The 20,489-nt window shown below is 54.3% G+C and overlaps 10 protein-coding genes across 10 annotated transcripts; 5 read left to right on the top strand and 5 right to left on the bottom strand.

Annotated features, from left to right (window-relative positions):
- Window positions 1-108: 108 nt before the first annotated feature.
- Window positions 109-1,709, top strand: CC84DRAFT_1257150 (26S protease regulatory subunit 8; the record flags this gene model as incomplete). Its single annotated transcript, XM_018184701.1, has 2 exons — window positions 109-240; window positions 291-1,709. 2 exons carry the CDS (start codon window positions 109-111, stop codon window positions 1,629-1,631), a joined length of 1,473 nt encoding a protein of 490 aa, XP_018038620.1. The 3' UTR covers window positions 1,632-1,709.
- A 235-nt stretch (window positions 1,710-1,944) lies between these two features.
- Window positions 1,945-5,235, top strand: CC84DRAFT_1214774 (OPT-domain-containing protein; the record flags this gene model as incomplete). Its single annotated transcript, XM_018182669.1, has 5 exons — window positions 1,945-3,108; window positions 3,166-3,525; window positions 3,571-3,724; window positions 3,772-5,108; window positions 5,164-5,235. The coding sequence occupies 5 exons, from the start codon at window positions 1,945-1,947 to the stop codon at window positions 5,233-5,235; spliced, it is 3,087 nt and encodes a 1,028-aa protein (XP_018038619.1).
- A 1,087-nt stretch (window positions 5,236-6,322) lies between these two features.
- CC84DRAFT_1162230 (isochorismatase hydrolase) lies at window positions 6,323-7,922 on the top strand. The gene has a single exon (XM_018177944.1). The coding sequence runs from the start codon at window positions 6,803-6,805 to the stop codon at window positions 7,832-7,834; it is 1,032 nt and encodes a 343-aa protein (XP_018038618.1). The 5' UTR covers window positions 6,323-6,802; the 3' UTR covers window positions 7,835-7,922.
- Window positions 7,923-8,958: 1,036 nt separating this feature from the next.
- On the bottom strand, window positions 8,959-10,260 carry CC84DRAFT_563605 (uncharacterized protein). The gene has a single exon (XM_018186707.1). The coding sequence runs from the start codon at window positions 10,023-10,025 to the stop codon at window positions 9,021-9,023; it is 1,005 nt and encodes a 334-aa protein (XP_018038617.1). The 5' UTR covers window positions 10,026-10,260; the 3' UTR covers window positions 8,959-9,020.
- Window positions 10,214-11,351, bottom strand: CC84DRAFT_1185168 (cathecol 1,2-dioxygenase; the record flags this gene model as incomplete). The annotated part of the gene is made up of 3 exons (XM_018180791.1): window positions 10,214-10,487; window positions 10,551-11,038; window positions 11,109-11,351. 3 exons carry the CDS (start codon window positions 11,349-11,351, stop codon window positions 10,214-10,216), a joined length of 1,005 nt encoding a protein of 334 aa, XP_018038616.1.
- Window positions 11,352-11,737: 386 nt separating this feature from the next.
- On the bottom strand, window positions 11,738-13,470 carry CC84DRAFT_1162227 (uncharacterized protein). The gene has a single exon (XM_018177943.1). It carries the CDS (start codon window positions 13,193-13,195, stop codon window positions 11,888-11,890), a length of 1,308 nt encoding a protein of 435 aa, XP_018038615.1. The 5' UTR covers window positions 13,196-13,470; the 3' UTR covers window positions 11,738-11,887.
- A 75-nt stretch (window positions 13,471-13,545) lies between these two features.
- CC84DRAFT_1162226 (uncharacterized protein) lies at window positions 13,546-14,995 on the top strand. Its single transcript, XM_018177942.1, has one exon. The coding sequence runs from the start codon at window positions 13,882-13,884 to the stop codon at window positions 14,590-14,592; it is 711 nt and encodes a 236-aa protein (XP_018038614.1). The 5' UTR covers window positions 13,546-13,881; the 3' UTR covers window positions 14,593-14,995.
- On the bottom strand, window positions 14,672-16,967 carry CC84DRAFT_563590 (uncharacterized protein). The gene is made up of 2 exons (XM_018186706.1): window positions 16,625-16,967; window positions 14,672-16,320 (listed from the first exon to the last, which is right to left on the bottom strand). The coding sequence occupies exons 1-2, from the start codon at window positions 16,855-16,857 to the stop codon at window positions 14,859-14,861; spliced, it is 1,695 nt and encodes a 564-aa protein (XP_018038613.1). The 5' UTR covers window positions 16,858-16,967; the 3' UTR covers window positions 14,672-14,858.
- A 619-nt stretch (window positions 16,968-17,586) lies between these two features.
- On the top strand, window positions 17,587-19,274 carry CC84DRAFT_1214766 (uncharacterized protein; the record flags this gene model as incomplete). Its single annotated transcript, XM_018182668.1, has 2 exons — window positions 17,587-17,914; window positions 17,965-19,274. The coding sequence occupies 2 exons, from the start codon at window positions 17,587-17,589 to the stop codon at window positions 19,272-19,274; spliced, it is 1,638 nt and encodes a 545-aa protein (XP_018038612.1).
- Window positions 19,275-19,381: 107 nt separating this feature from the next.
- Window positions 19,382-20,421, bottom strand: CC84DRAFT_563525 (uncharacterized protein). The gene has a single exon (XM_018186705.1). It carries the CDS (start codon window positions 20,161-20,163, stop codon window positions 19,489-19,491), a length of 675 nt encoding a protein of 224 aa, XP_018038611.1. The 5' UTR covers window positions 20,164-20,421; the 3' UTR covers window positions 19,382-19,488.
- Window positions 20,422-20,489: the final 68 nt, after the last annotated feature.

Raw genomic sequence — 20,489 nt, 5'->3', positions numbered from 1 at the left:
CTCGTGTAACTTTGGCTGCACACCCTGAGCCTTTACCCGCCTAAGCGAGCCTAGCGCGTCGCGTGGGAGGTGACAGCTCAAAGTTTTGCGGCGTCATTGTTACTCTCCATGGACTCTCCCAACCCCAGCCCTGCTCCACCTAGCCCGTCGCAGCAGCTCGCAAAGCATGCGCCCGTCGAGGGTAGCGATGGCTTCAGCTCGTACTTTAGCCAGCTGACCGGCAACCCTTTCTTCACTGCCGTACGCCTACTACCGCCGCGGGTCCAGACATGTGCTCACGACCGTTATAGGGCTTCGGTCTCGCAGCGCTCGCGACTGTAGGGCGCATCGGTCAAAAAAGCCTTGTGCAAGGCGCATCGCTTTTACGCCGCCGCATGCTTGTCGACATCGAGATCACCCATCACGATGAAGCCTACCCATGGTTGCTGCTCTGGATGACCAACTTCCACCGCTCACAGCTCGCCGGTGCACAGCAAGCCTCGCAAGGCGGTATACTCTCGTCTATCGTCCAACGAATCAACCCGCGTCTCCACCATTTGCAAGTGAGCACTGCTCAGTCCAAATCAGGATCACCTCGATCTGCACACTTCGCCTTCGTTCCCGGTCATGGCCAGCACATTCTGCGCTATGGCAGTTCTTTCGTTCTCGTGGATAGGCAGCGGCAAAAGTCATACAACATGTCGACGGGTGTACCCTTCGAGACCATAAGAATGACGACGCTATACTCGCACCGCCGTGTATTCGAGGACATTTTCGCCGAAGCTCACGAAATGCACCAACAACTGCAGGAGGGCAAGACAACAATACATACTTCGAACGGAATGGACTGGAAGCCATTTGGAGAACCAAAGCGGAAGCGCCCTCTTCAGTCCATTGTCCTGGAACGAGGCGTAAAGGAGAGGATTGTGGAAGACGTGGAAGCTTTCATCAAAGCGCGAACTTGGTACCTCGATCGCGGCATACCGTACAGAAGAGGCTATCTTTTGTACGGCCCGCCGGGAACAGGCAAGAGCTCCTTCATCCAGGCGCTGGCCGGTCATCTGGATTACGATATTGCCATACTAAACGTCAGCGAACGGGGGTTGCACGATGACAAGCTCAGTCACATGTTGAGTAGGGTGCCACCGCGGACGATTGTACTGCTAGAGGACATTGATGTAGCTTTTGCGAATCGCAAACAGGCGGACGCAGAGGGCTATTCGGGTGCCAATGTCACGTTCTCGGGCCTCCTGAATGCGCTCGATGGCGTGGCTAGCGGTGAGGAGCGCATAATCTTTCTCACCACCAACTACGTAGAGAGGCTCGATGAGGCGCTCATTCGTCCTGGGCGAGTGGACATGACCGTGCGACTGGGCGAAGCGACAGAGTATCAGATCGGAGAGCTGTGGGATCGCTTTTACGCGGAGTTTGACACCGAGGGCGCGGGGAAGAAGCAATTTCTCGCCAAGACCAACCGGCTCGGACTCACGAACACAGTGAGCACTGCAGCCCTACAGGGCTTGTTTCTATACAACAAAGACGACCCCGAGGGCGCCATCAAAATGGTGCAGGGCCTCACCGCCGGTCACCCTCGGCGCGCCGAAGACCATGTGGAGCTTCCCGGCCACGTTGATGTAAATGATGTCAGATAGAGCGGCACATCGCTAGTGCGACTTTAGACTGCTGTACTAAGTATGTAAAAACAATGTAACAACACGAGGTGCAAACGGAGAAACTACCCGTCGTGACAGCGCGCCGGACACGCGCAGAATTCCGATCATGCAGGAGGGCGTGACGACGTGCAGCTCTGGCGTGAGGGACGTTTCGGGTGAGCCAGTCAGGACCGAAGGCTTCCCGCGGATCTAGCCGTTATCAAAAGATCTGATAAATCAGCAGTCCACCAGACCCATCGCTGCTAGCCAATTTCATGTTTTACACACGCGCCCATGCCGCCTGTCCTGTATAATGCGTGCGGACGCCCGCGTCGTGCGGCCTGACGGTAACTCCACTGCCGCTACCAGCGCAACCCTGTTCGACGCCGAAACACGGGCAGCTGAGGCCGCGCTGCCAGGCAGCTACGAGCTTCAAGCCCTTCCCGATAAAGCAGCCCCTGCTCGCTTCAGCCCCCATGACGACAGCGTTGTTCCTTCTCAGCCATCTGAGTCTTTGACCGAAATTGACGACCCAGCCATGTCGCGCGCGCCGCTGCTGCTGCGCTCGTCGCCAGCGCAGGGCACCGGCTCATACGGTGGCCTGCCGGTCTTGTCGGTCAGCTCCAGCCCTGACGACTCAGATGATCATGTGACCAACTTTCTACGACGGGGCAAGAGAAAAGGGAAAAGCAAACTACGAAACAGCGAGCCTTCTACGAGACGGAACTACATCGAATCCAGCAACAATGGTTCTAGTCAGAGCGGACCAGTGGTTACAGCCTCTACACGACGCCGCGCGAAAAGAGATTCGAACAGTCGCGAGTCTCTCGACGAAGCATTTGCTGGCCAGGAAGAATCACTTTTGGAGTCCAGATTCAACACGGGTGGCATAGGAGCATCTGGGATCTCTGCTCCACGTGTATTTGAAAGCCTGCAATCATCATCCACAGGCAGCCCCATGGATGAATCGGAAGATGACGACTCATCCGAACCAGAGGATCTGCACGACAGCAAGACTAACGGCCACGTCGCTGACAACTCTCCCTACGCTCAGGTGCGAGCGGCAGTGGGTGCCAGCGATGACTTCACGCTTTCCATCAACACACCACGCATGTGGATTCTGTCCATTATGTTCGCTATACTAGGATCATCTACGAATCTTTTCTTTTCCTTGAGATACCCCAGCGTCAGCATTACGCCCATTATTGCTCTTTTGCTTGTTCATCCACTTGGCCTGCTCTGGGATCAGGTATTCAAACGACATGATGACCCCGAAGAACTGTTCGAGAACGGAGTGTTTGTGTCAAGAGGGAACAGCCGGTCTGGTTCAACCCGTCACGCACATGTACCCCGCCCTTCCCTGCCCCGGAAATCACGATTTCGACTTTGGTTGGCGCAAGGCCGTTGGAACCTAAAGGAGCATTGCTGCGTCTACATCAGCAGCAATGTTTCCTTTGGGTTCGCGTTCGCCACAGACGTTAGTAACTACGTACCACGAACGTCAAATCTGTGCACAGCGCTAATGTAGCCTTAGGTCATCGTTGAGCAAACCAAGTTTTACAAACAGGACCTAGGTGTTGTGTATCAGGTCTTACTTACCTTGTCCACACAAATTCTCGGCTATGCCCTCGCTGGTCTCACACGACAGTACCTTGTCCGTCCAAGCGGCATGATATGGCCAGGCACGCTTGTTCCGGCCACCATGTTCACGGCGCTGCACAAGGACGAAAACAAGCCGGCTAATGGATGGACAATATCCCCTTCCAAATTCTTCGTGCGCGTTTTGCTGGGCGCTGTCGCATTCTACTTTCTGCCCGGTCTTCTGTTCCCTGCATTGAGCTACTTCAGCGTCATCACATGGTTCGCACCAAAGAACGTTGTGATTGCTAATCTTGTAAGTCTGTCCGTTCTTCACTGTGATCGCCGCTAACGGCTCTAGTTTGGAATTTCTTCCGGCCTTGGCTTATTTCCCGTGACCTTTGACTGGGCACAAATTGCATACATTGGGTCTCCGCTCATCATCCCGTTCTGGGCAGCTCTCAACATCCTTGGTGGCCTGGTCGTAGTCATGTGGTTTGCGGCACCAATCATGTGTATGTGCACTACATTCATGGATTCGCAACCTGCTAAGCCGCTATAGACTATATGAACGTGATGTATTCTTCGTACATGCCAATACTCTCAACCATCGTGTTCGATAACCGCGGCAAGCCGTACGACGTCAGCAAAATCTTGACTGATAATTTTCTATTCGATAAAGAGGCATACGAGAACTACAGTCGTGTCTTTCTTCCCATAACATATGTTTTGAGCTATGCATTACAGTTCGCCGCGCTCACAGCTCTAGTCACTCACACAGCTGTGTGGCATGGGAAAGATATTCTGAAGCAGTGGCGTCACTCATGGGCGGAAATCAGAGGGAGACCTGGCGTTGCTTACGAACCTCTACAAACCGCGGAAAACGGTCGAGCCAGCTCCGAGAGGGTTCATAGGATGAGCACCTCGTCCGAGCCAGAGCTGGAGAACCTGCTGACGGCCGAGGACGTTCATAACCGCCTCATGCGAAGATATGACGACGTTCCGATATTCTGGTACCTCATGACCGGCATCAGTATGGGTGCCATAGGCATGTTCGTTGTTGAGTACTACCCGATCCACCTGCCCTGGTACGGCCTCCTCCTGGCCCTCGGCATCGCCGTCACCCTCTTCGTCCCTATCGGCATCATCATGGCCATCACAAATCAGCAAAGCAGCCTCTACCTTATCTGCCAGCTTATCTGCGGAGTCGTCTTCCCCGGCCGTCCCGTTGCAAACATGGTCTTCACAACATACGGCTATATCACCTCGACCCAAGGACTTAAATTCTCCTCGGATCTGAAGTTGGGCCACTACATGAAGATCCCGCCCAAGATACTCTTCAACCTTCAGCTCTCCGCAACCATCATCTCCAGCTTGACGCAGATCGGCGTCTTAAACTGGATGCTCGCTTTCATTCCCGGTATCTGCACGTCGGAAGCCATTAACGGCTTCACCTGCCCCATTGCACGCGTCCACTTCAACGGCTCCGTCCTGTGGGGCGTGGTAGGTCCCAAGCAGTTCTTCGGCCCCGGCGCGCTCTACCGCCCGCTTGTGTGGGCGTTCCTCGTTGGCGCTATCGCACCCATCCTGTTGTGGCTTCCTGCCCGCCGCAATCGCAAATCCATCCTGCGCCGCATCAGCTTCCCTGTCGTGTTTGGTTCGTTATCGTGGATCCCGCCGGCTACCGGCCTGAACTTCAGCGTCTGGGCGATCGTATGCTACGTTTTCAACTACCACATCAGGAACCGGAAGAAGGAGTGGTGGAACAAGTACAACATGACGCTAAGTGCAGCATTGGATAGCGGCCTAGCAGTAGGAGTCGTGATTATCTTTTTCGGCTTTGTGTTCCCGGGGTGGATGGACGGTTTCAAGTGGTGGGGCACGGAGGTGTACAAGCAGGTGAGTTCTTCCACAATGCACATTTGCAGAAGGCTACATACTGACATTACACCAGGGCTGCGACTGGCAGGCATGTTCGTACAGGACGGTTCCAGAGAGTGGGCATTTCGGGCCACCAGACTGGTGATGATTTTGCATCGCTTCTGTGCTTCGATTCACTCGGTGCATTGGGTCATTGCGTTGATAGGTTCTTGCAGCATAGCGGTCGGCCTGCTTGCGCTCGGCGCGCATTTGGGAGACATTTGGGATTATATGAGTTGAACGTAGTATGAACTGACGTGCGTAGGCATACGTATTCCGGCATTGTAATGGAGTGTGGGCGATGCTTTTCTGTGTTACTGCGCCTGTGGTCTGGGTTAGACGTCGATGTGTGTAGGGCGAATCATCAGATAAATTCGAACAAAATTTACGTATGCTCTCGGACTGGAAGCTCATCAGCGCACGTTTCTTGGAAATAGACAAGAATGTTCACTCTGGATTGATGCTATCTGTATCTTCCAGGAGAAACCCAAGAAGGAAACGACACGGAAGAAAGCAAGGAAAGCGAAAAAGAAGGGTAAGACGAGGGGTCAAGTCACCGCGGTGGAAGCCGAGGTGAAGAAGCAAGCGCAAGAAGGGTTCACAGCAGACGAGAATCGCGAGGAGCGCAATCAGCTAGTGCAGGCGGTGGGACCGGTCTATAGCCAAAGAGAAGTTGTCGTATGGATTGGTGATTATGAAGAAATTGGGCATTTCCTACAATATTTTGAACAATATTCGGGTATCTACTCACTGGTAAGTCCGACTGGCAAGAAACTTGCGCAACACAAAAACTGGTCACAGGTTCGGGTCACTCAAGAAATCGGCATGGCCAAGAATACAATCTTTGCTACCAGAAAGCAGACTTCATGTGTATGGATCACACTCAAAACTCTAGGCGGAGATACACAAAACGGCGCGAATGGTATCTGATGTGGCCGAACAATCATTTTGGGATGCACGTTTCCGTCTTTGGCCAAGCTGTTCTGTAAGGACTTGAGGAGAAACAGCTTTGGATCTTGTATACAGGCAGCTAGACTAGATCTTGTAGAGCGGGGAGATGTTCGTTGTGAGTTCGTCGAATTTGATTAGCGCTCAGATGGGTGGTGCATATTATGATGATGCTGCAGTCCACTGTGGTCTATCAAAGCAGACCTGGCCACTTCATAAAGCGACTTGAACACGACTCAATATCTTCGCAGCTCATCAGCTCAGGAACGCTGGTATTGCCTTAGCGACCATCTATGTAGTTGCGGTTGTGAAGGAGGTTGCCCATACCTGAACGCGGCTTAGCGCTATCAACCGTCCTGGGCTATGGTAGCGTTCCACGGGTATTCTCGGACTTTCTTTCAGGCGTCGGCCACAGCCCTATCTCCCCAGCCTTCTACAAGCCTTATCTGGGGTATCTTGGTAACACCTGGTAGCACGCGACAGCACCATATTACCCAAACGCCTCGACTGTCATATCTAAGAGCCATGCTATGATCGCTCCGATTTAGTGACGGGCCGGGCTGCTCGGCTCTGTTTACCAGCTTAGCAGACCCTTTTGACCATGGGACAATTGCCCGGTACCGACGTCTCACTTGCACTCCATATGACTGGCAAACACGCTTTGACCAGAGCCGTATCTTGTGACCCAGCTCTCCCTTCCCGACAGAAGCCTATCAACCCTTATCATGTTGACCGCCGAACAAAGCAGCCAGTGGAATGCTATAAGGTGCAGAGGTGCGGGCCTTGTTCGCGGTCACCCATTCTTGACCTCAAAGCACCAAGGACGTCTCCTCTGCTATATTAGCGTGAGCATCTTGCTGCTCTCGATCTCAACTCAACACCACATTTCTATGGCCTCGAACTCTCTTCTTCTCACCAAAACCGAGGACTACGACAACGACGTCACTGTCGGAACGATAAAATGTACCGCGCCCGTTGCATTCGGAGGCGAAGAACAATGGTTCTATCTACCAGCCACCAAGAAGTTCGACCTTACCCGCGGAGCAGCACAGAAGATGGTCTTTGAATGCGACGCAGACGAGCGCCATACCGGCTTCATGATCGACCCCGGAACGTCGGTCCTGATTGTCGTCGACATGCAAAACTACTTCATCAACCCAATCTACCGAGACCACGCAGCGGGTCTTGCCGCCATCGAACCAACCCTGAAAGTCATCGAGCGGTGCCGAAAGGAGGGTATTCAGATCGCCTGGCTCAACTGGGGAATCAACGACCAGTCTCTCCAAAGCATGGCGCCTGCAATCCAGCGAGGCTTCAGCACGAGCTTGGGCTGGCACATCGGTCTTGGTGCTCAGCTTCCTGCGAAGCAGGGAAGATGTCTTTTCAAGCGCACATGGAACGCCGAGCTCTATGACCCTTTCAGAGCCGTTGCTCAGCCTGGAGATCTCTTCTTCGACAAGACGCGCATGAGCGGGCTATGGTCGACTGAGGAGCCACTTCACGAGTATCTGCGGGCTGTCGGGAAGCAGACGTTGCTCTTTGCGGGTGTAAACACGGATCAGTGCGTCTTCGGCACAGTGTCTGATGCGTACTCCTACGGCTGGGACTGCATCATGCTGCGCGACTGCACAGGGACCATGACGGGTCGGGGTGCACAGGAACTGACGGAGTATCAGGTGTCAACAAACATGGGGTTCGTGACTACGAGCAGCGCATTCTGCGAAGCGCTGATCTGCGAGCATTTTGAGGGGTGCTGAGGTGGCCTACCCAGCTTCGTTTGCGGGATCTTTCTGTGGGCGGTCCGTTGATTGTTGCGTTTTTGAGCGTTCGTGTTATATATACCCTATTTAGTAGATGCGAATAACATGTGCAAACATTTAGACCATTTGATGGTATCCTGAGGCGGCGTCCTGGTCCACCCACTTCAGTCTCGCCCGACGGCAGCCGTTGCCTTCGAGGAGACACAACTCAGCATGTTTCCCTTAATTTACCTTCCCCGATTTCCAGGCCATAATCATGTTACTCTACCTACGTTCGTTTGAAGGTCTCCATCCCGTTGATCATGAGCTACAGTGACGCACCCCAGCCCACTCGGCTATTTCTGACTTCGCCACTTCCCTGACCCACATCCCTGCAACACTGCATCCGGGCAGAACAACAGCCTATCCACACGCTAGCAGCAGGCGCAGATGGCGATTCATCGTGTTCCACGCCACACAGCCTGGCTGCGGTGTCGAAAAGCTGGCGGTGCCGGAGGCCGCATCGCCTGCCTGATCGGCAGCGGCTGAGGATGACGCGGCGCTAGACGAGCTGCGGTCTGACAGTGCGTCCGCAGCAGGGGGATGGCTGTGAGTATTAAGATGGAGAAGGGGAGCTGGGGAGCGCGGTTGAGCAAACATACAGGCAAAGAGAATAGTTCAACACATCACTCGTTAACGTTCAGTCCTTATTCAACACACAACGGTTCGAGGAGCGCTCTACGAACGCTACACGTTGCTGCAAATGTCACCAGCATCCTACACCAACGACTTTGACGAGCAAAACCCTGCCGCCATGTTCCAATCCATCGACCTCATCGTCAAGATGCGCAAGGAGAGCGAGCTAGAGGAGCTCGAGCGGACGCGGTCGAGCTCTACTTCTTCATCCAACACGGAGCGACGACCATCTATTCCTGAACGGATTATTGTTACGGAGGACGGCGTGGTGAGGGCTATCGAGACGATTGGCGTGTGCGAGGAGGAGAGGCGGGGGAGGAAGAGGCTGGAGGAGGGCGCGGTGAGGTACTACGCGCGGTTTGGGGAGAGGCCGGTCATTGATTAGGGTGTGGCGAGGGAAGGAGGAGAGATACCCAGAGGGCTGTTGAGCAATGCGGTTTTGCTTGAGAGACACAGCATGAAAGTAATGAGATATACGACAAGATTTACTGATAATATCAGACCGAAATCATCGCGCCCTTGATGTACCTACTCTACCTCCCCTTCCATTCACACCCTCAACCCATTCACCCAGCCATGCTTCCACACCGCTGATATCACCACTATACCCATCCATCAAATAAACCTCCACCTCACGAGCCTCCCTACTCCCATCCTCATCCCCTACCCCTCCCCCACCACCATCTCCTCCAAACACCCTCCCCAAGCCCGTGAAATCCCCTTCCAACTGCCCCCTCCACATCGCACACCTCCCATTCCTCGCCGCCGGAAACATCCTCTCCCAGCCGTACTCGCTCTCCTCATCATCCAATCCCCAACTGTCCTCGGCCGAATCTGGCGGCCCTAGCAGCATGCCCAGCCTCCTCAAGCAGTCGCCCGGCACAACGCCTGAGTTTTCGAACGGCGTGCTGAGGAACGCATGTAGCGCGGGCGTGTACCGGTACCGCGCCCAGAAGGTATGCGTTGCGAAGAAGGAGGCTGTGATGTCGTGCAACAGGCGGGCAAGGAGGGGGGAGTCTGGGTGGGGGGAGAGATGGAGGCGCGGTGGGATGGGGGAGTATGGGGATGTTTTCGAGGGGATGGTGCACGCGTGAGAGAGGAAGAGATAGGGTGGTTGGATGATGATGTCTTTTGTGGGTTGATGGGGCCAGTTGTGCCACTTGTGCACGAAGGTGTAGACTAGGTCTCTGAGCTCTTGCGGCAGCCGCGAAAAGAATAGGGCGAGGAAGTCGTCGGGAGCGGAAGCGGGACAGTCAATCTTGGATCTATGGTCCTGCTTCAGGTCTTTTGCTGGCGGTACGTGCGTGTCTTCCAAGAGAGAGGCGCGGCATCTTGGGGCGAGTGCTATCCTTCCTCCTGCGAGAACTTGTGAGTCCGCGTGAGGCATGTTTGTGCTGACGAGCTCGTAGGTCTCGCGTTCCCTGTTGACAATTTTGTCGAGGCGCCACTGGTCTTTGGTGTATGTTCTGGTGCTGGGAGGATTGAAGGATGACATGATAGAAAGCAAGATCATGTGTTAACTGTATTAGTGGGCTTGGTGTTCAGAATGGGACGAGTGTATTTATACGTTTCGTGCGCTTGTGGGGGCCGAAAACAAGCACTCAGCTGGATATGGACATGCATGCTGATTCAGTCTTCGAAAGCTGAAGAAAGCAAGATTCATCCACCCATTGGATAGGATGGAACAATAAGTATCGCGTCTCAATCAACATCCGGCACAAGCTGCCCGTTGATAATCATCATGTTTTCCCGGCCTAGCTTCTTCATCGCTTTCAGGGCTTCCGCATCCCTCAATTTCTTCGTCTCTTCGTCCGTGACCAGCACAAAGTCGTACGTCAACAGCTTTGTGCCCTCCTTGACACCGTATTTCTTCGCTTGTTCCGCGTTCACGGTGCCCAGATCCACGATGAGCGATTCTTTGACACCGAAGACGGCGTCGGATGTCTCGTATGGGTCGCCTCGAAGGTATAACGCTCTGTCGGATTGTTAGCTGCGAAACATCGAAGGCAGAGGAAGTCAGGCGGAAGGGGCGACTTGCGTGATCAAATGATCGTAACCCTGCTTTTCGAACATGAAATGCATATGACTCGGCCGCCAAGGATGTCTTCCCAGCTTCCCGAGCATGACCCCCACAGGCCCATCGTTCGGAATGCGATAGGGTACTGGCACAATCGCCTTGAACCAGAACACACCCTCATCATCACTCCTCATGATGCCTCTTCCATCTGGCCTATCGCCGCTATAGCTCTCGTACTGAACGTCGTACGCCCCTTTGCTGTCCGTTTCCCAGATGTCGATTTTGACGTCTTGTATGGGTTTGCCGTCGGTAGACTTTACATTGCAAAGGCAGAGTAACGGTTCGCCTTGGGGATCGGCTGAGATGGATGAGCCGGTCGATTGTTCTTGAGCGTCGTGCGTGTGGTATGGGCCGAGAACGGTGCCTTCGGTGGAGGCGGGCGGCTTGGGGTGGTCTATTGAGTCGACGAGGAGGGAGAGGCCGAGCGTGTCGGAGAGGAGGATGAATTCCTATTGTCAAGAGCCCATTAGCAGCTCGTTCCAAGCGGGTCTCTGAATTGTAAGGATACAGTATGCTTACCTGCCGCACATCTGTGCATTTCTTGCCTACTGAAGTCAGGAACTCAATGCCTGCCATCCACTCCGTGGTGCTGAGACGCGTTTCCCGCGCAAAGTCGTGCATGTGCGATACCAGCCTCTCCAACACATATTTTAGCCGCGCGTCCGAGGTCTGCGCGTTAATCAAGTGGACGTTATCAGTAATATTATCGATCGTCAGATCTTTGAGGATCGGGACGTCGACCTTCTCGTGTGTTCCTGCCATTGCGGGGTGGTCCTACCGAACACAGAGAGTCAATTGGGGAACACGCAACTGGCACGAGGGAAATATAGGGAGCAGAGGAGAGAGAGAACGGCTATACAAGTAATTGCAACCAGCATAGGATCAGTCAGGTGTTAGCAATGCGTTCCACAGTAGGAACGGCTCGATTCCGAATGAGGGGTAGCAAAGCCGACCCCAGACACAGCATGATGACATGGCAAAAGGAGAGTGCTCATAGGCCTAGGAGTGCGAGACTAGGAGCGACGCGTGCTGTTTCGCCCCGCTTGGGGTCGTGAGATGGAGGTCGGAGTACAACTCGGTAGACGAGGAATGTGGGGTAACATTGGAGCTTGGTAGACGTCACGTGCCGTGTTGTGTCCAAAAGCATCTGATGCGATAACGTATATTCTGTGATACTTCATGCGTTCAGCTCTTTAGGCGTAAGCTCTGGGGGCTTCTGGTCCGTTGGTGATGAGTACTGAAGGGCGAATTCCGTGCCAGAAGACTGCCTGAACCCGACTTGTGCCGGCCTCTCCCACTTACTCAACAATGACATCCAAGACCCTCCTCTCTTCCTTCCTAATCTCTACCCAACCTCCCTCCTCAACTCTCACTATCTTCCCGTCAATGCACACCCTCCTCCACTTACCCTCATCCTCATGAAACTCAATCCTCAGCCCATCAACCTCCTCGTACCTCACCATTGGATCCTCGACATGCTTGCCACCCGCATACGCCAGACCCATAACCCTCATAGCCTCATCCCCACTCGTAGGCCCAAAATGCACAAGCCACAGACTGCCGTCCAGCGGTTTAGTCTTCGGGCTTATGCAGAACGGTTTCTCGAGGTTCGACACCATAGTGGCGAGAACGTACATGTGTTCTTCTTCTGGGAGCGGCTGCCAATCCGAGCCGTGTAGTACAGATACAGAAGCGCGGTAAGGGTGAGGCGGTGAGCCGTCGGCAGGGTAGAGCGCTTCTTTCGCAGCCATCTTGAAGCGATCGATGCCGAACTTGCGGTACTCTGCGGTGTCGCTATCGGCGACGAGAGAGGCGTGCATGGCCCAGCTAGCGACTACAGTGCCGTGAAGAATGGGGCGGCCGCTCTTGGGGTCTTGAGGGAGGACTTCTTCGTCGCGGGCTTCGTTGGTAAGGAGGCGCGCGCCGGGGGAGAATGAGGCGGTGAATATGGGGAGAGGTCTTCGATGGGCCTCATCGGAGGGGTTGAGGCACAGTGCCTTCAGGCCCCATGTGTCTTGACGGGCATTCTCAACGTTGATGGAATGGTATAGAGCGTTGGCGGTGCCGAGTGGGAGCAACACCACCGTTGGTGCTCTGTAAGTCGGAGAAACTGGTTGGGCCAGGAGACCATTTACGAGGTCGATCACACCACCGTCTCCAGTGAGCAGTACTATTCGCAGGCTTATACCGGCGCTAGCCGTAGGGAAGAATATGTCGTTGGTGAGCTCCTGAATAGTAGTTGCTGATTCGGTGCGGTGGGTGAGGAAGTTTGTATGACCTTCTGGCCAGAGCGTCTCCAGAATCGGCTTTACAGCTTTTTCGTAGAAGATTCCTGCCTTTCCGGTGCCAGAACCGGTAGAGATGATGACGTGCGTTTCTTCGTCGCTTGTATTGTGTGGGCGGATGGATGGCTGTGTCTGATTATCTTCCTTGATGATGACCTCTGGCACTGCACTGTCATCCTTCTCTTCGCCTGCACGAAGCTGCAAGCTTATGACCGTCGACAAAGCTCCATGCTTGCTGGGAACAGATGCTATTGTAGTGAGATTGTTGCCTGAGGCGTCGCCATCGTTGGCTTTTACTGTGGGTGAAATTGAATTGGCCATATCATCAAAAGACGTCGCTTTTTCAGTGTCACGTCTCAAGCCGACAAGAGGTAATTATGGGTGGAGGCCCAACGCTCAAGCAGATGGTCCCCATCGTGAAGGCTGTATGCAACGATAACGCCATTCCCGCAGTTGCTCGCTTACACCACCGCCCCACACATTGGTTGTCTAGCTGCTTTGGGGGCACAGCTTCCGTTGCTCTCAGGGAGACAAAGAAGCGCTCAAATATGAAACAAGTAAGACAAATGTTGAAGCGGAACATCTGCTCCGACGGCGATCCAGGTAGCTGAAATTGTGCATTAACTCGGACGGGACCGCAGCGCACGTCAGCAGCGATTGCGAATAGCTCCAGCATTACATCATCCCGATGAGACCTTGGCACTGAGTGCACGCTGTTGCGCAGCGCAACCTGGTGCTGCTCCCCAGCTCAGCCGGGGCCTGCTACTGATACCACGCCGTCAGCAGAGCCCACAGCTCCCCAAATTGCGCACCCTCAGCCTCAGCGCACCTTCCGCATCTGATTACCCATCCAGCCCTACACGGCCGTCCTCTTCGCTCTCGAAAGAGCTAGCTTTCCGATCCTCCCGCGCGCCCACCCAACTCACACCCACCACCGCCTCTCGCATGCGCGCCCAAGGCCACCGCCTTCCCTCCACCCTCGCAACTTCCCACTCCCGAACGGCATCATGAACGGCGGCTGGGTCTTCCTCATCATCCTCATCCTCGCCGTCGTCGGCGGCTACGGCGGCTGGGTAGCCTACTCGCGCATCCGGGCCTCGCGCCTGGGCCTTCCACCGCCCTCCCTCAACCCCTTCAACCGCAGCGGCGACGAGACCTCCAACTACCCCGGCCCCGCGCCCACCGGCATCAAGGGCTGGTTTGACGCCCAGATCTTCAAGTTCAAGAACCGCAACAACCGCACCGCGCACGGCGCGTACGAGGAGAGCGGCACCGGGTACAACAGCAGCCGGGGCCGCGGCGCTGGACACAGACTCGATCCCGACGAGGCGTGGGATGCGCGCGTCGGCAACGAGGCGTACTACGAGGAGCAGGAGCTGGGGCTGCATGAGCCGGCGAACGCGCGGACCGGCCCACAGAGCAGCAATCCGTATGAGAGCCAGCCGTACGGTGCGCCGTCGCCAGGCTTCCACGAGCCGGACCGCGGAAGGAGTCGCAACAGGGACTACGATGAGCGAAGCGATGGGGGGCTCGGCGTACGGCAGAATCCGTTTGGGGATGAGAACGCGGCGAGTCTGCGCGGTGTAAGTCCGCGCCCGTTGGACCAGCATGTCGACACGAGTTATGGCGGTGCGAGCGCGGGGCAGCAGAAGAAGAAGGGCAGTGCGGAAAATAGCCCGACCGAGTCTCGGAGGAGTGTATTCCACGAGGAGATGTAGGAGGAGATGCACCTGGATTTGCGGGCGTTCTTGGATGGCTCATGTAGCGACTGGGTTTTCTTCACTTCTGAGAATATATCACGTTGGGGAGGCTTTTGTTGAAAAGTTTGGTGCGAAATGTAGGATTGAGGATGACGATGCCTGGACGACGACAGAGGTACATAATCTCCTTTACACTGTCGGTTGTGTTCTACGACCGCCAGGTCTGATGGCAGCCTGACTAGACAGGTCGACTTTAATGCTTTGCTACTTGCTTCAATATTTCTTCAGCTGCGCCGCGCGTTCATGAACTCGAGGACATCGAACGAGTTGGCAGCCGCTTGAGTGCCGCTTTCTTGCTGTCTCCTCTCCTTTCGCTCGGCCTCCCTCTGCTGCTGCTGCTGCTGCTGCTTCTTCGCCTTCTTGTTAGGAACACGCTCAATCGGCACTTCCACGTTTGCTGAAGCATACACCTCAGCAATAAGCTCTTGCAGCAGCTCTTGATCGCCTTGAGGCTTTCTTGCCTGGCCTGGGACAAGAAACAGCTCTGTGATCGGGCCCATGCTCTGCAAATCGGTATGGATCTGACTAGCAATTGGGAGCAGTGAGGACGATCCGTCTGCGTGGAGAGACAACCACACTTTGATGCACTGCTTCAGGAACCGTAAAGAGTAGAGCGCGGCGTGTAGGCTGGCGGTAAGGTGGATGTATTCCCACGTATTGTCGAAATTGGCGTTCAGGACGCGTAGCCAAAGTGCAAGGGATGGAGCGGAGTTCAACTCAGGTAGAACAATGCCGATGGCGAACAGGGGCCATGTAAGGCTGTGTGGCACTTCTCGTTCAGCTGTCCATTCTATCCAAGCGCTTATGTTGCGGGCGTAGCTTTGCATCATAACTGAAAGTTCTTGGGGCGGATACAGCTCAATTTCCTGCAGGCTGACCTTCTGGGCTTTGCGTCTGTGCTCCTGGACTCTAGAGCGATCTGTAGTGAAGATGCTATAGGATACGGCCCGCAGATCCTGGCCGTGCGCCCATGCTGAAGCACGGTGCTGGTCCTCTACGAGAAATGGAAGGTAGACAATAGGGTTAAGCCTCGAGTTTAGGCCTTGATAAATGAACTCTGAGATTCTGACATCTAGATTTTGTAACGATGAGACCGTCCGGTTGGCGAAGAAAAAGTCTTCTGAGGTTGGAGCGACCGTGTAGCGCTTAACGAAGTCGAGATATGTTTGGGACGTGGGATCTACGCGTTTCGCTTCTCCAATTAGCTTGCTCTCAGGACTGTGGGAATCATGAGTCAAGCAGTATGCGAACGACGTAAGGTTCGGAAGGCCAAGCTCTTCGCATATAGCAGATGGGGAGTAGCCCTTGAACTTAGGTTCAGGCCAAAGTTCGGCATCTCTGTAAAACAAGAGCCGGAATTCCGGGGAATAATCGTATAGTAGAAGATCAGTGTCGTCGCTGACGATCAACGAAGCGGGCTCCTCCGTGGCCTGGAGCGCACACCAATCATCAGCTTCGCCTGGAACATTGCGAGTGACCGGTGCGTATTCGCTGTCTGCCAAAGCCTCTCGCAAAGCCGGTGCGAGAAACGAGTATGAGACGGAGCCAAGCGAGGTAGGTAATGGACACGTCGTAGCAGGGAAATTGGACCTCAGTCCATTGGCTTGCTGATTGTAACGCGCTGTCCTGGTTATCCGTTCAGCTTCCTTCGTCTGTGGAAGTGCTCCATCAAATAGGATGGCTTTGCTATGAAACGTTATTAGCAAAGCTCAGTGAGGGCTCGAATCTAAATGCATGTCTTGCATGCCTCGCGTATGCACCTGAATTGTCGCCTCGCTGCATGCAGCGGGATATACTCGCCAACGAAATATATGTGCAGTTGGGACGTTGACACCTCAACAAGAAAGCTCAAATTTCAAGGGAAGTGATTGTGCCGCGATGTGCGACCTTCTCTGATTCCGGCGGGTAAACCTCGACTCCTGTACAAGCCGACACTGCATGGGCGCGGCGTACTGACACGTGCAACAAATACGAGGTGCTGGTAACTCACACCTTGATATTAATGCCCTCCAGGGTTCTAAGCCAGCGCAGCGCTTGAAATGTGATATCGGTGTACGCTGGGATGCGCGACACGTTGCCTCTATCTAAAGCTGCCAAAGCCAGCTTGTGGGCGTGATACGCAAGCGAAGGACCGTCGATGATAGCGTGGTATCCTTTCAACTCTTCGAGGGAGTATCGAGTCGCATGCGCCTCAAGGCGCCTGGCTAAGCCGGGTATCCCCATAGTGAATGACCAAGGATGTACAGAAATGCTCTTCTCAGATGACCCCAAAATACACTGGGCAGGTTTGGGCGCTCAGAGGTTCATCATATCACCTTGTATGGGCGCAAATGAAACCAGCCACCGGTCCAGTGTGGCACGCCCGCGGGCTGAGGCGAGGCAGGGATGGTGCAAGCCGTTGAGTGATCGCCCTCGTATCGACCAGGATCACGAATGCACAGCCTTATCTGGACTGCAAAGCCATCGAGAACGTCGGCTCGGGAGAATTTTCGTTGTTGAGGCGAAGATCAGGAGAGCGTGGAGGTCGACAAAACGTGCGAAGGCTAGCAACAGTCTGGCCAATGGATGGGCGGCGGCGAGGAGCGAAGCAGGGGTAGGTAGGTGGCACCTGCGTCATCCCGCCATGGGGAAGCTGCCACTGCCCCTCACATCTAAAAGTCGTCCACAGCGGCCAGACACCTGTCCCCTCAATTCCTCCACAACAGCCTGAAATCCAAAGACATTCAAGATGAGCGTTCGGACCGTATCTCTCAAGCCCTATACCGACCAGAAGCCCGGCACGTAAGTACCCTGACAGACTTTCGGCTGTGTTTACACGTCTTAGCCGCCCCGTTATTGCTCGATCCTTTCTCTGCATCCAGATTACATTCCATGCATATCGCACCATCCTTTCCTATACACTGCCATCTGCACCTCAACCCATTGAGCTCCTCATGCATTTGTTAGAGGACCATGGCTAACGAATGGTTTCGCACCAGTTCTGGCCTGCGCAAGAAGGTCAAGGTCTTCCAGCAAGAGAACTATTCCGAGGCGTTCGTTGCCAGCATCCTGCTCTCAATTCCCGAAGGTGTTGAAGGGTCCACCCTTGTCATCGGTGGTGACGGACGCTACTGGAACCCCGAGGTCACACAGCTGATTGCCAAGATTGGCGCTGGATACGGCGTCAAGAAGCTCATCATCGGCCAAGATGGCATCTTAAGCACACCAGCTGCTAGCAATGTCATCAGGATACGGAAAGCGACCGGTGGTATCTTGTTGACTGCCAGCCACAACCCCGGTGGTATGTTCTGCCATCATGTGGTTGTAGGGACTCGCTGACAAACTGAGCAGGCCCTGACGAGGATTTTGGTATCAAATACAACCTTACCAACGGTGCTCCCGCTCCGGAAAGCGTCACCAACAAGATCTACGAGACCTCCAAGAACCTCACTTCGTACAAGATCGCCGACATCCCTGATGTCGACCTGAGCAAGCTCGGCTCTGAGAAGTACGGACCGCTAGAGGTCGAGATCATCCACTCCACCAAGGATTATCTTGAGATGCTCAAGAACATCTTCGACTTTGATCTTATCAAGAAGTTCCTTAAGGATCACTCCGATTTCAAGCTTCTCTTCGACGGCTTGAGCGGTGTCACCGGCTCATACGGTGTCGACATCTTCGAGAAGGAGCTCGGCATCCCAAACAGCACTCAAAACTGTATTCCGAAGCCAGACTTCGGTGGCCACCACCCAGATCCCAACCTCGTCTACGCTAAGTCTCTTGTCGACGCGGTGGAGAAGAACAGCATTCACTTCGGTGCTGCCAGTGATGGTGACGGTGACCGCAACATGATCTACGGTGCCGGTGCTTTCGTGTCTCCGGGAGACAGCTTGGCCATCATCGCCCACCATGCGGAACTCATCCCATGGTTCAAGAAGCAGGGAATCTACGGCCTTGCGCGAAGCATGCCCACTTCAGGTGCGATCGACCTGGTAGCAAAGAAGAAGGGTGTGCAGAGTTACGAAGTGCCCACTGGCTGGAAGTTTTTCTGCGGACTTTTTGACTCTGACAAGATGAACATCTGCGGTGAGGAGAGCTTCGGAACCGGCAGCAACCACATCCGTGAGAAGGATGGTCTGTGGGCCGTCGTGGCATGGCTCAACATCATCGCCGGTATCGGCGAGCAGACGGGGTCAACGCCAAGCATTGGATCCATCCAGAAAGACTTCTGGAAGACGTATGGTCGCACATTTTTCACTCGCTACGATTACGAAGGCGTCGACAGCGAGGGTGCCAACAAGGTGGTCGCTCACATGAAGGAGCTCATCACCACCAAGAAGGACGAATTCGTCGGCTCGTCCATCTCCGGTCGCAAGGTCGTGGAGGCCGACGACTTCTCTTACACAGACCTCGACGGCAGCGTCAGCAAGAACCAGGGCATCTTCGTCAAGTTCGATGACGGCAGCCGCATCGTTGTGCGCTTGTCAGGAACTGGCAGCAGCGGAGCCACCATTCGTCTGTACATCGAGAAGCACGACTCTGACGAGAAGACGTACGATCTCGATGCGCAGGACTACCTCAAGGACAATGTCAAGCTCGCGACCGATCTACTCAAGTTGCAGGAGTATGTCGGCCGCACCGAGCCCGATGTCAAGACGTAATCGCGGAAGGATATCATCTTATTTACCTGAGCAATGGCACGAGAAAGGCGAAAATTACGAGACATGACTTGCATTAGCGATTGAAGCCTGGCTGGTACGAGCGATAAGTGAAAAATCGTATTCGATCGATAGATATTCCCTACCTGTTGCTTCTTGAAATTGAGAACGTGCTGCCAATCCCTCCAAATGCTTATCTTGCGAGGTCTAGAGCACATCAGGCCAGCCTCACAGATTCCCAGTCTTCCCCTTGAGGAAACCCTAAATGGAAACGTCCACACTTTCCCACACCAATGTCCGGATCGGCCACCGCTTCGAATGATTCAACCCTTCCTCCTATATCCGAACTATCGTCATCACTTTCTACACCCATCAAATGGCAATGCAGGCTCGGCCCACTAATACCGGCCATCCATGCTGGAATCTTGTACCCATACAAAGTCCCTTTAACCTTCTCCACCAGACGGCATTGCGAAGAGTCCTTCTGGATTAAGGTCACATTGGTGAATGTTCCTTTCACTTTGAACGGTAGCATGGAATTCATGCCACCAACTGTAGGCAGCGCATCCGTGGACGCGAGCAACTCTTTCAATCCCGCGAAACTCAACGTAGCTTCCTGTGCAAGCTTGATGAGGCGTAGAGGCTGAAAAACAGTGACCATCGCGAAACAAAGTTGGTCATTCGATCTGGCCGGTGTGGCATTCCCCGCGGCCGAAACAACGTAGGCCCGGGAGTCCAGTAAGATCATCAAGTCTCCATTTTCGAACACTCCGATGCCGTCAGTTCCATGGCTTGTGAGGTCTGCTGCGCGTGGCTGGCCTGTATTGAAGCCCTTGTGTACCGCTGTCCACGTGGAGAACTGGAATATGTCGTTTGGTATGGATGCGACCATGCTTTCAGAAGGTATGCAGTTCGAGTTTGTTTTGCGTTGCGGAGCTTAGGAACGATGGTAGGTTGGTCGTAACATTCATTCATGCAGCAGTATCAATAGCTCAAGTTGCTTACGGCATTGGGGCCGAGCTTGGTCCCGGGCCTCCACTCCCGACTCACTTCGTCCAATCTGCATTCCCAGAGTAAAGCTGTTACCGCGATTTATCTTCCTAAGAGAAGGTAACACTATTGCGATTTTGGGCTTGCGCGTTATGCGTCGTCCACGCATTCAATTATTCTGACGTCATTTAACGGGTCTTGGCTCGACCCTCCCGTTGCCGATAATTT

This window comes from Paraphaeosphaeria sporulosa (genome assembly GCF_001642045.1).
Source record: "Paraphaeosphaeria sporulosa strain AP3s5-JAC2a unplaced genomic scaffold CC84scaffold_3, whole genome shotgun sequence".
NCBI classification, from domain to species: domain Eukaryota; kingdom Fungi; phylum Ascomycota; class Dothideomycetes; order Pleosporales; family Didymosphaeriaceae; genus Paraphaeosphaeria; species Paraphaeosphaeria sporulosa.
Note: the sequence above shows the minus strand (reverse complement) of the source record. Positions and strands in the feature narration are given on the sequence as shown.

Bases quoted from the DNA above. Each gene is read 5' to 3' on its own strand.
- CC84DRAFT_563525 (XM_018186705.1), bottom strand. From the start codon at position 20,163: ATGGTCGCATCCATACCAAACGACATATTCCAGTTCTCCACGTGGACA.
- CC84DRAFT_563605 (XM_018186707.1), bottom strand. From the start codon at position 10,025: ATGATCTTGCTTTCTATCATGTCATCCTTCAATCCTCCCAGCACCAGA.
- CC84DRAFT_1162226 (XM_018177942.1), top strand. From the start codon at position 13,882: ATGAACGGCGGCTGGGTCTTCCTCATCATCCTCATCCTCGCCGTCGTC.
- CC84DRAFT_1162230 (XM_018177944.1), top strand. From the start codon at position 6,803: ATGTTGACCGCCGAACAAAGCAGCCAGTGGAATGCTATAAGGTGCAGA.
- CC84DRAFT_1162227 (XM_018177943.1), bottom strand. From the start codon at position 13,195: ATGGCCAATTCAATTTCACCCACAGTAAAAGCCAACGATGGCGACGCC.
- CC84DRAFT_563590 (XM_018186706.1), bottom strand. From the start codon at position 16,857: ATGGGGATACCCGGCTTAGCCAGGCGCCTTGAGGCGCATGCGACTCGA. The intron at 16,321-16,624 runs GTGAGTTACCAG...AACGTTTCATAG, and splicing joins GAGGGCATTAATATCAAGGT to CAAAGCCATCCTATTTGATG.